This window comes from Kogia breviceps, chromosome 2 (genome assembly GCF_026419965.1).
Source record: "Kogia breviceps isolate mKogBre1 chromosome 2, mKogBre1 haplotype 1, whole genome shotgun sequence".
In the NCBI taxonomy this organism is placed as follows: Eukaryota; Metazoa; Chordata; class Mammalia; order Artiodactyla; family Physeteridae; genus Kogia; species Kogia breviceps.
Genome location: NC_081311.1, coordinates 138,676,153 through 138,689,021, shown reverse-complemented (window position 1 = coordinate 138,689,021; position 12,869 = coordinate 138,676,153). Strand labels below are relative to the sequence as shown.

Below are 12,869 nucleotides of genomic sequence, written 5' to 3'. Positions count from 1 at the left end.
GCCATGTGACTGTTCTGGTCCATGAAATATAGACACAAGTCTCTATGGAGGCTTTCCCTTCTGGAACAAAGCCTGGGTTAAGAAAGCCCATTTGCATTCCCCTTTCTTCTTTCCTGGATGCACAGCAGCCATGCTGTGGCCATATGGATAGAAGCCACACACTATGGATGGCAGAGCAGGAAGAGAGACAGAGCCTGATTCCTGGACATCCTTAGGCAGCAGTTGCAGCCTGGACTGCCCACCTCCAGCCAACCTGTTACACAAGAAAAAAACACCTCTCACTTGTATAAGCTACTGAAGTAGTTTGTCATAGTTGTAGTTTTTATTGTTGATTATGGATTAACACACTCAGTAGATACACTTAGATTTTTATTAATAAAAAATGTTGAAACATAAGTATAAAGACAATAAAGCAATGTTGAAGTAGTGATATGTGCACAAATGACCTCAAAATATGACTTTTATATCCAGAAGTATTCCAAAAACATTGAGTGAAAGAAGAAATTACTCAGTCTTTTTGCAAAAGTCACTGCTATGAGAAGGAGATGTCACTGGATGGATGTCCTTTGCAGCTCATTCTAGTGGTTTTTCAGGAACATACCATATACCCTGCTTTATTACACTTCAAGTGAATGAGGCCTTTACTTAGAAACTTAGTGTTTTGTGATTATGCTTTCTCATCCTCTCCCATTATAAAATTGGTGTCACACTGGGAATGATCTGGATTCCATTGACAAGATATAGCCAGAGTCGAAAAGAAAGTGATTCAAGAAGAGGATGAATTTGAAAGGGGGGCAGGCAGGGGTTTAGAAGAGATGGGGAATAATGTTACCAGCTAATTTGTAGCTGGAGACAGTGTCAATCCAAACCTTCCAAGCCCACAGGCCAGAGATATCCCTGGAGTCTACCCAGAGCTTGGAGCCCGTGGGGATCTACCCCAGGGAAAGGCCTATATTGAACTTATCCTTGATTCTCTAGCACCTAAAGGCATTTAATAAGTGTTTTTCAGGTGGGTGGACAGAGGGGGTTAGAGAGAAAAATGAGCAAAGATAGAAGGGGCCCTATTTGAGTCTGAGAAGATTTTAGAAGCTATGTGGAACTGAATCTCTAATTTAATTTAGCACGGTCATCCTCAAAAACCTTGGCATCATAAAATTTGGTGTTAGAATTTTTGTTGTATTCAAGAAGTACATTTCAACAGCCATAAAGAATTAAAAAGTAGGACTTCCCTGGTGGCGCAGTGGTTGAGAGTCCGCCTGCCGATGCAGGGGACACGGGTTCGTGTCCTGGTCCGGGCAGATCCCACATGCCGCGGAGCGGCTGGGCCTGTGAGCCATGGCCGCTGAGCCTGTGCGTCTGGAGCCTGTGCTCCGCAACGGGAGAGGCCACAACACAGAGGGGCCCATGTACCGCAAAAAAAAAAAAGTATTACATAAATCTAAAATTGTTTATTAAAGTAGCAAATTACAAAATGTAGTACACTTTAGAATTTACAGCCTTGTTCATTTGCATGTAAGTAAAATTTAATGTACTCTGGCTCTTCTTCCAGTTTTATTGAATGAGATCTTCAGAGTTGCAGAATGTCAGGGTTGGAAGGAACCTTTCATTCTAAGCCCATTTTAAGCCCCTCATTTTAGAAACTGGTCAACTGAATCCACTAACATTAAATGGACTACCAGTATCCCAGTGGTTAGACACAGAGACAGGCTAGAGCCCAGTCTAAGGACTCGATCTCGGGTGCTTGCTGCCAAACTCCAAGAAATCTTCTGTACATCTATCTGTCTGTGAATTCTCTAGCACCTGCCCCCTTGAGTTCTGACACCTTTGGGGATCCATATAGGGATGTGTGGCACTGTCTCTTGATTGGCCAGCATGAGCAGGACACCCAAACTCCAATGCTAAAAGGATAAGATGCACACAAAAATCTCACGAACTCGGACAGGAACATTTACTTCCCCCTTGTTAAGTCAATGCAATCTTCAAATAGAAAAACAGCAGGGCCTCTACAATTTCTTTCACTCAAAAAAATTGTTAAAAGGTGGAGTTTGGAATGATTCTGTAGAAAAAGAGATATCGAGGATCAGATGCTTTCAATGAAGAATTACTGAGTTTGAGGGCAAGGATGGCATCTAAGAAAGGTAGTGATGGGTGAACTCAACGCCCACCTTTAGAAAACCCCTTCCATTACTGGCAGTGCGTGTGAGCGGGGATGACATTCTGGCCAGTACTGTTCCCAAGACTGAATGAATTCAAGAAGAAGTCAAGTCTTTTTTTTTTTTTTTTTTTGTGGTATGCGGGCCTCACTGTTGTGGCCTCTCCCGTTGCGGAGCACAGGCTCTGGACGCGCAGGCTCAGCGGCCATGGCTCACGGGCCCAGCCGCTCCGCGGCATGTGGGATCTTCCCAGACCGGGGCACGAACCCGTGTCCCCTGCATCGGCAGGCGGATTCTCAACCACTGCGCCACCAGGGAAGCCCAAGTCAAGTCTTTGAACAGAAGTTGGGGTGTGATTGACCCAACTGATATGGAAGGCAGCAGGGAGCTAGAGGAGGAGGAAGCTCTTCATCTTAATCAGCTCTGGGTTACTTTCCCAGGCACATATGTGGACTGCTCCTCCTGCAGAGTGCCCAGATTGTCCCAGGGCAGTGGTTTCTGCTCTCGCTTGGGCCAGCACTGAAAATGGGCCAAGGTGGGTGAGAGCGATCGCTCCTGTTGGCAGCCCCTGGTCTGTGCCACAAATCCCGCTCGGCAGGACCACAGCTGCCACTCTTCTCATTACCTTCCCTGGGTCCCAGCAGCTTCTTCAGAACATAGTGGTTTTTGGGGGAAATATCACAGTTTTTGAGCAGAAGATAGATTCAGAAATCACCTGGCAAAATGTTCGAAGGAAAGACTCTAAGGAATTAAAAATCAAATAATTAATCAGCTTTGTGTTAACCTTTATAACCTCAACCTTTGAATTTCTTCCCTCCTTGAGTTCAATCACATCTGTGCTACCAAAAGAAACGAGATGTGATTTCTTCCAAGTCATTACTGTGATCTCCGTCAAAGAATAGCAAAGACAGTAATTAGTACTCCACACCATATCAGCCTCACATTTGACATAAATTGCATTTGTCCTCTGCAGAGCTAAAAGGAAGCATTTCTAATTCTTAGAATTTTCTTGTGAGTTGCTGTCATTTGGCAGAAGTTTCTGGAGTATTGCTTCTTATAGACCTTTCTTGTTGTTAACTGTTGTTTTTTTTTTTTTTAAGAAAAACAAAATGAAGACTTAAAAAAATAATCAAGTAACACCACTTTACCTTCAGTGTGGAATCACCATCAGAAAGCATTAAAGGTAAGGGGAAGGAAAAATTAGGAACACCACCTTAGTTTCTTGGCAGCGTTGAGGTCCATTCTTCCAGAAAGCTGTTTGCAATTTCCAGAGAGGCTAGGACAGTCAGTCAACAAGAGCCAAATCCTCAGGTGCAACTAGATACCAGTGATCCTTTTTGAATAGATTTTTAATATCTTCAGAAGTACTGATATTCAGCATATGGGTATGAGAGACCCAGACAAGAAGGAAAACTTGGTCAGAAAGTCATCCAGCCACGTCAATATTGTATAAAGTCACACAGTTTTGTGACCCTTCAAGGGTTTCTGGGGCACAGTGCAGGGAGGGGGAACCCAGACTCCCTGATTTGAGGTGACAGAGCTAAGAATCCTGGGACACCAAGGCAGTTAGAGCTCACAGGACAGAATAAGACAAGAGAGCTGCACAGAGAGAGACTCCCAGATCTGCAGAGGATCTCTCTCGAAAACGTAGCAGAGTTTACTATTAACTTTTTATGGTCACTTTAATCCTTCGAGCCCCAGAAATGTTTCGTGTCAGTTACCACACATGTTAAAATTTCTTTTTAAATGTGTGAAGATCACAATGGGATTTACTTATCATCAGGCATGTTTTGAACCTGTTGACAGTAACTATTTTTTTTTTCATATGGAAAGTAACATCCATGGGCTAATCAAAAGATCTCCTGGTTGGCATAAACATACCTTGTCCATGTTCCACCAACAAACCACTGATACCTCAGTTTCTCCATATAGAATAAAGCAGTTAATATCGATTCATGCTGTCTCACAGGAATGTGGTACAGGTGACAACATAAAAAAAATTTTTTTTTCAGGGAAAGCACTTTGGGACTTGATCTGTGTTATCCAATTCAGTAGCCACAGACACATATGACTATTTAACTTTAAATTAATTAAAAGTAAATAAAATTTTAAAATGCAATTCCTCAGTTGCGTTAGCTGTGTTTCAAGAGTTTAATAGCGTATGTAGCTGTGGCTACCATGCAGATACAGAACATTTCCATCATTGCAGAAAGTTCAATTGAAGTGCTGGAATATACAGTCTTCATATCCTTAAGAAATGACTCACATTTTAAAAACCATGTCTTTTTACTTTCTCTTATACCAAGTTTTTTTGTATGTATATGTACCAATTTGATCTTGAATTTATTTACAGGGTGTGAATAAATATAAAGCATTTAGAGATATAACTTTGAGTTTAAAGGGCACTTTATAATAATTTTTTAAATCACCCTTCTGTTGTACTGAAATAGGCATAGAGAAGGCACCAACTTACTGCATATCTTTTCAAATGTATGTTTCTCAAGTCACTTGTCTAGATTTTCTCCTCTTGAAAGCTCATGATATTGACATTTTTCTTCTGAATATGTAGATATGTGGACATTATGAATATATGGTTATAGTTACAGTTAAGTCAAATAAGCTCAATTCCACTTACTTTTGACAAATAAATTGGAAGCAGAAGAGTCTTTTCCATCATTATTAAAGGCAGGCATTTTCGCCAAGGCTGTGAGAAACTTTTCTTCTTGCTGCCTAAGCAGTTTCTTTCTTTCTTTTTTAAAATTTATTTTATTATTTATTTATTTTTGGCTGCATTGGGTCTTCGTTACTGCGTGTGGACTTTCTCTAGTCGCGGCGAGCAGGGGCTACTCTTCATTGCGGTGCGCATGTTTCTTGTTGCAGTGGCTTCTCTTTTTGTGCAGCACGGGCTCTAGGTGCACGGACTTCAGTAGTTGTGGCACAGGGGCTCAGTTGTTGTGGCTCGCAAGCTCTAGCGCGCAGGCTCAGTAGTTGTGGCGCACGGGCTTTGTTGCTCCGTGGCATGTGGGATCTTCCCGGACCAGGAGTCAAACCCGTGACCCCTGCATTGGCAGGCGGATTCTTAACCAGTGCGCTGCCAGGGAATTCCCTAGTTATCAACTTAAAGTCCAGAATTACTAGGTCCAATGAGGGGAAAAAAACTTTACTGAAAAAATTTTAGTATATTAATATTCCATCAATAATAATTTTCTGAAATAAAACTGTGGCTTTTCATCACAGTTCAGTACACACAGAACCCAGCTAATAGATATAAACATTTCATAGTTTTCCTGGTTTAGAGCATGACCTTGAGGAAGGCACTTGATTTCCCTGGTTTTGAAAGATTAGCTCCTAAAAATAAAGTATAAGGATGTCATAGTGAAGAGATAAACCTTTGGGGGGGTAAACAATGTTCTAAGCCGAACATCTTCAGTAGAATTTATTAAAATATTGGAAAGCACTACCATAAAACAGAGACCAGGAGTTAAGCAGAGATTCAAGTCCAGACAGTAACCTGGGCTGTTTCCTTTACTGTGGATATGTAACCATAACTAGAGCTACTGCTGGCCCCATCAAGACCCTGCATGCATGGTCTAAGTCAAACAGCATATGGTATTTTAATGTCATTTCTGAAAAAATAGCTGATTTACATGGCAAACATCATAGAACCTATGTAAAAGCATTCATTCTTACAGATATTTACCTCCTGAAGAAACAAAACATAGTGTCATGGAAATACATGTCAGAAGATTGGGTTCTAATTCCTGTTCTGACGGTGGTGTGATAACAGTGAGTTCTTTCACCTGAATAAACCTCCATTTCCTTATCTGAACACTGAGGGGATCAGGTTTGATTGCCGTTAAAATGCCCACAGGAGCCAGAAGCAGCCTGACTTTAAGATGATAAAGTTATCTGATACTGGGGGTCCTGTAGGGTACTGAAAATTGTGATAGCCTGCAAAGAGCACGTCTCCTACTGGGGACAGTGGGCAACAGTGGATTGTCTCCAGGTGGGAATGCAGGCCCTGTGTTACCATACTGTCAGAGTTTTTGGGAAAATACAGAAATTCAGGGTTTTGTGTCAAATATCCTGGTTTTAAATGTTGGCAACTAATCTAAAATAGAAAAAAAAAAAAAAGATCACCCGAAAGCCAAACTAATCATACATGTGAATGGATTGGGTCCTATGGCCGCCATTTTGTGACCTCCGAATGGAAGCTTCCAGTCTCTCCCTGCCCTGTGGTCCTACCGGAGGATGGAGGAAGAGGGTCATCCTGGGGCCACAGGGCACTAACCCTCCACACAACACTAATTAATCTTTTTTTCACTTGGTTTCATTAACATATGAATACAGTAGGGAATCAGGGCAACCACAGTCAGTGGGATGGACGCACTTTTACAGAAAGACAGCACATAAAATAAATACTCCGTGTGAGTCGGGATCTTGATGAAATGGTAGAGCTGCAGTGTGGTCAACGAGGCCAGGGTGCAGAGCAGCCGGAAGCTCAGCCTGTAGCCGTTTTTCCCTCGGCAGCTCCTAAGGAACATCTCCGAGTTGATTGCAAAGCCCAAGCCAAAGAGGACCCCAAGGTTTCTCACAAGTCCAGCAAAAGGTGTGGTGTCAATGTGGATCCAGTCAGGGTTGGCACACCACTTCTTGGCTATGGGCACAGACCACAGCAGGTCAATGTCAAGCAGTCTGAGAAGCAGGTAAAAGCCAAGTGCAAACAGGAAGAGGAAGAGGTTGGTCTTCAAGTATGTGCTCAGGCTGGCCGTTTGGATCCTTGGAGTGTGTTCAAAGGCCTCTGCCACAAGCATGCCTGGGGATTGGAAAGAGACACTGAAGATAACTGTCTGCCTTTGAGCCTCTCAGGAATTATTCCTCTCTGCATTAAAGAATTTAGCCATAGTTTCCAATGACAAAGGGCTGTAGAAACCTAGGTTCTATCCATTTTCCAGAGCCTTTTTTTTAAGGCAATAACTAAAACCACACTTGCCCCATGGTCTTTTCACCATCCACATTAGTGCAGGGGGATGGGTCAGGAGTCCAGGGCACTGAGTGACAACCACTTTATAGGCAGAGCACTGATCTAGGTGCTTGCAATTAATTTTTCAATTGCCACAGCCAAATAACGTAGAGAGCCTTTAAAAGGTACATGGGGCTGAACAGTGTAAACTCAATCATGGTGAATGCTGCCTTGGAAATACAAAGCAGCTGCTGAATGAAGTCCACAGTCAGGTAATAATCACTGCAGGTGTTTCAGAGAGAGTGGCATGGTGTGCAGGCTGGAAGGCCTTATTAAGTCCCCCAAACCGAGACACAAGCACGCTGTCCTAAGTGGTGGTTTGGGACTTGGACTCAGCTCTAGCCACACTTCAGAGAAGCCCATCTCACGAAGAGGTAATGGGTTTCTCCTACTGAGTGAAAATGTGCCATTGTGTCCACGGAGAATTTGAGAGGTGTGTGGAACCACTTAAGCTCCCAGGGTAGCATTAAGTATCAGTGGCTTGATAGGATTACCTGAGATTGGGGAACATTAGCAGAGAGAGTCAACATAAAACAAATGACACTAAAGCGTTCAATGACACAACTAAAGGTAAGTGATCATATTTACCACCAATTACTCCAAGAATAACTTGATGAGGAAAATGTGTTGCTATGAATACTCTGGAGATGCAGACACTGATTTGAATCAACCAAAAAAGACTCCAAAGAAATGACCAGGTCAGTCTACGATGGAAGAATAGATACAAGCATAAAAGGCAAAGAAATTGTATCATTCATAAAAATGGGGGTGGGGGGAGGTGACACCAGATGATCTTTCTCAGAGGAATCTTCTAGTTGTGATATAATATCATGATTCTAGAGCTTTTTCTTCCAAAAATTTTTTCTATGTACTCCATAGGATTTGAAAAGCTTTAACAGATGTTTCCACATTCATCAATGCATTAAACTTAACCAGTGCTATATCCTGAGATTTTAATAAATGCTATAAAAGGAAGCCAACTTGGCATCCTGATAATTATTTTAATGAAGTAGGGGAAATTCAAGTTTGGGGGAATTATTAATGTCCACAATGATCAAGAATGAATTATATATATTTTTTACTCCTTGTCAAATGTGCTTCCTCTTTCCTCTCTCAGCCTCTCTTTGCTTGAAGAAAAGTCACTGGAGAGGCAGCTGCCACGCTGATGAAAACACATGAGCATTCCATCAAGGGCAAGTTTTCACTGGGTTTAATTTCACAGACTCTCAAGAGTCCTGGCTCCTTGTTTTTGACACGTAGAAAATAAGGAACAGAAAAGTGACCTATGGGTTATATGTCTTGGATTAGAAGCAGCAGTGTGCAGAAAACTTATAAAAATATTTAAATCCAAGCAATGCTCATCATTTTAATAAAAAAGGAATTAGCAGTAATGAGTTCTAGGAATCCTTGAGTGTTCTGAATGATTTGTTCCTGATAATTGGACCAAACTTTGATTACTGAAAAATTAAGGAATAGAGAGAAACAAGACTTGCAATGAGAAAGTAAGCAGGAGTTATCCATATGGAAGAAGAATCAATAAGGTTGTGGTAATGTTTAGGTAAGGTGTAGGCACTCAGTGCATTTTGATGGATGAAGGAAATGTTGCAGTTATAAGAATCAAAGAGGAGTCAAGAGAATTTCTTTTTAGAAGAAACAAATGATTTTCCAGGTTTGGGAATTGGAGGAGAAAATGAACTACAGAGAAAAGGTGAGGTTTAGCTAGATTCCTACTTTGAAAAACTTTCTACGGATAGAAAATGCTAATTTCTTTAAATTACAACAACTCTATTGTTGTGTCTGGCATAATGAATACCTTAAGGCATACAGGTCACAGTCTCATTAGGATAAACTTTAAAAATGCCCAAATTCCTTTGGTTACTTGTTTTGTATATTACCCAATATTACTCTAAAAAGTAGAATATGAGATGGATCTTGGAAATTTTTTATTATAAAGAACTTATATAATGGCGTACGTTTCAGTATTTTTTATGCAATTAACTGAAAAATCTTATCTCAGGTAGCCTAATAATTTATGATTAAAGTGGTGCTCAGAATTGTTTTAATGGTAAAGTATATCAGGAAAGAAAAGAAGGAAAAAGTCTAATTTCTACAAAAATCTTGAATAATCTTAAAGGTCTAGGCCTTTTGGAATGGTATGAATCTACTAACATTAAATCTACTAACATTCAAATTTAAGTTTGTCTCTAGAATATTTTTAATTAAAAAGGTTGCATAGTCTTTAAAGCTAGAATATATTTTATTGATGTCAAAATCATTGGCTGTTCAAAGAAGAAAGCATAATTATACGAAAGTAAAGGATACATTCAAGGGGAATGATGCTTCTCAAAATGTCTAGTTAATCTTAAAGCCAGGGAATGAGCATGCAAAAATACATCATTATATAATTTTAGGTGACCTATTTGTGAGCTACCAAAGTGATTATTGTATTATGGAAACCCAAAGGCACATTTAGAAAGTCATTAATCAATTAAACATATCCAACCCTATAATGTAATTGCTGTGAACTAATTAAGGTATTATCTTAAAGAAGAATATTAATTTTCTATTCATTTTGCTATTTTGGATATGATAGAATTGAATAAGCACATTTCAATAACTAAAAATACACTAAGCTGAATTTTTCAAAAGATTTTCTGTGTTTGAAACTGTCATGTTCCAGGGCTACAGAGACTGGAAAGAAGCTGACCTGTGCAGAGTGGTGAATGACTTATCCATCTGACGGATGGTGTGGCTCAGGGCAGCTGTCACCATGACATACCAGACACATGATGAACCCATTGCATGGCCAGATGGACTTCCTGCAACAAGAAAGTGGCAGTCCATTTGAAAGGTGGTTAATAGAGTATCACTATCAAAAAATGGAAAATAGAATAGCACATTAGCCATGAAAATTACAAATAACTCAGAAAAAAAAAGCCACAGGGCACAACTCTATGTAATGTTTAGAAATAGGTAGAAATAAAGAAAACTGAGTCAAATAGAGCCTCAAAATACTATTTCAAAATTTTTCCCCAGGTTATTCAAGTTCATCAAAGTCCAGAAATCAAAATGTTCAAGGGTAAGTAAGAACTCAGGCTGTTGCATCAGAAAATCTGCCACATCCTTAGTCCTTCTTCATATCTAATTGTTTTTAATTGATGAGAAAACTGAAGTACTTAGATTGGATCTTGAAGCAGCTTATTTTCCTTGGGTTGAAAAGTCAAACATCTAAAGGCTATCATTGCTATGTCTGATTTACCAACTGACTGCTGGGTACCAACAGCTACCCCCATGCCTACCTTGTGGCTGGCCGCTGCAGAAGGAGTCTTTGTCATTAAAAGGATGAGGGAAGCTATAAAGGGGTATTAATCCCGGCAGAAGAAACCAGCAGACAGGTAGCCTTTCTATTCCCAGAATGTCTTTCCCATGTTGCTTGATCTTTTTTAAAAAATCACTTTACTTTGATGTCCTCCCTGAGTTTTTACCAAGGGGAGATTCATTCAGGTTAAACACCAGTCTCTTTTTGAAAAACACTAAGTTAAAGACTAATCTATTTCTTATAGATCTGTTTCTTTCAAGTCTATTTCTTAAACAGGAATTTTCAGAGCCTTTTATATGCTTCATGACTTGTAAATCTTCAAGAATTTACAAGTGTAAACTGAATGTAAAATGTAATATTTCTTTTCTTTTCTTTCTTTTTTTTTTTTTTTTTCAGAAAATGTCTCATAAGACAGAACACATGCTGGGAAGTTCTGGGGTAAACCAAAGTAGCATTTCAATTGTCTGAAAGGCTATCCATCCATCCATTCATCCATCCATCCCACACTGCTTTCACAAAGATAAAATACACACCATCCCTGACATGATGGAATGCACAGTCTATTGGAGGAGCCAGATATTAAAGAATTAACTATAATATAGTTTGATAAGTACTATAACAGATGGATGTCTACTCTTATGAGAGCAAAAAATAAGGACATTCAGAAGACTTATTATAAACTTACACATTGACTGTATTCAGGGTTAGTCTCAGGATGTCAAACGCCAAGAATTTTAGGCTATGTAACAAATTGTGGTGAGGTACAATATAACACAGTCTTAGAAATTAAAACAACGTGTAGTGTACCTTTATATATATATTTTTTAAAAACCTTTTTTAAAATCTTAAACTCAACTCCCATAGTAAAGATTTTACACTCATACAAAATCTTACTTATAATAAAAAAGAAAATGGATCAAGAAGTCTACTTATATACTGTATACACAAGAGAAAAAAGAAATTTGAAAGAAATAATTATAAGCTTAGAGAGAATTTCTATAGGCAATAGTAATACCAGGAAGTCCTTATCTTTCTTACGGAAACTGTGTCTATTGTCTCCTCATTCATGTGATTCTCAGAAGATCTATAATAACTTTGAAAATTGCACAGCAGCAGATAAAGCAACATTTCTAGGATTTTAATATAGTTTTTGGGGAATTTGTTCTAGCTAATTGTTTTTTGTTTGTTTCAGTATCAAATCATGACATTCTTCTAAAAAACGCCAACTATAAAATCCTTTGGGGAATATTGTCTTAATCAACCCTTTTACAAATAAAAAAATGAAATTTTCTTACTCATAAAACTTTTTTCCTTTTATTAGTAATTTTTGTTTATGAACTTTTAGCATCCTCATGCATGACATTTTCTTTAGTACCCTTTATGAGATCGTACAGTTATTAGTTGATAATCATGCACAATGGCTCTCTATTGGAATATCTTTAGTTAACCTGCGGCTGCTATAATTGCTTACCTGGACCTGTTTCACACGTAGTGGGGAACTGTTCAAGGCATGGACTTGAGTGATTTGGGTAAATCTGAGTTTCTTGGACCCACCAGTAAGGCCGATGACCAAATAATATCCTGTATTTAAAGAAATATAAATATGCATATATATTTAAATATACAACTATTACTTAATTGGAGACTAACGATTCTCTCCTATAAAAATGAATCAAGCAGAACATTGACGGGGAAAACTCGTGATTAAAAGACTTTGAAAGAACTTGCTTTCTGGCCTGTGTCTCAATACAGAGGATGACAGTCATTTGGAGTTTGGGCATCCTAGGTTCCAGTAAAAACAGGGACTTTGTTCCTTGCAGGGGAACTCCTTGGGTGCTTTGGATACTTAGACTGGAAATATCAAAGTGGTTCCTGGAATTATCAATCTGTTCATTATGGTGCTGCTCGTTTAACTCACTTCTTGGTTAATCACATCATATATGTCACAGGCTTTTGGAATTTTCTTCTAAGTCAGATAAAGTATACATTTCTATTCCTTTATGTAAGTTCTATTTAGGAATAGGTGTTTCAAGTTAACTGGTATGTTTGAAAGATTTTCCAGGTAAAACTATACACTTCTGAAATGTGATCATTCAGACCAAGCTACAAATTTAAGAATAAGCTTTAGGAAAAATGAAACAAAACAGAAGGCTTACCATTTAAAAATAAGATTGAACCAATCCCCAACGACTGCTACCCATATCATCTTGGTTCCAACTGCCTGATTAAGTTGAAACCAAAGTGGAAAATAAAAAGAAAAGATATTCCGGGGATCTCCAACATTGGACATAAAATTTAGAAAACTGTAGTAAGCTCGGTAGTCCTTCTGCAAATGCTGAATAATGAGCACTCCGTTCCTATGAAGGAAATCCAT

The 12,869-nt window shown here is 39.1% G+C and overlaps 1 protein-coding gene across 2 annotated transcripts; it reads right to left on the bottom strand.

Moving 5' to 3' along the window:
• Positions 1–6,457: 6,457 nt before the first annotated feature.
• On the bottom strand, positions 6,458–12,869 carry G6PC2 (glucose-6-phosphatase catalytic subunit 2). Of its 2 annotated transcripts, XM_059053960.1 has the most exons (5): positions 12,652–12,869; positions 11,967–12,076; positions 9,884–9,995; positions 7,765–7,880; positions 6,458–6,969 (listed from the first exon to the last, which is right to left on the bottom strand). In XM_059053960.1, the coding sequence occupies exons 1-5, from the start codon at positions 12,867–12,869 to the stop codon at positions 6,458–6,460; spliced, it is 1,068 nt and encodes a 355-aa protein (XP_058909943.1). The 2 variants fall into 2 exon arrangements, with proteins under 2 accessions (XP_058909943.1, XP_058909944.1); XM_059053961.1 differs by lacking the exon at positions 7,765–7,880 and having other exon boundaries at positions 6,945–6,969.

Bases quoted from the DNA above. Each gene is read 5' to 3' on its own strand.
- G6PC2 (XM_059053960.1), bottom strand. From the start codon at position 12,869: ATGGATTTCCTTCATAGGAACGGAGTGCTCATTATTCAGCATTTGCAG. The intron at 7,881-9,883 runs GTCAGCTTCTTT...CTTCCATCGTAG, and splicing joins TCATTCACCACTCTGCACAG to ACTGACCTGGTCATTTCTTT. The intron at 6,970-7,764 runs GTAAATATGATC...TCCAATCCCCAG, and splicing joins TATTCTTGGAGTAATTGGTG to GCATGCTTGTGGCAGAGGCC.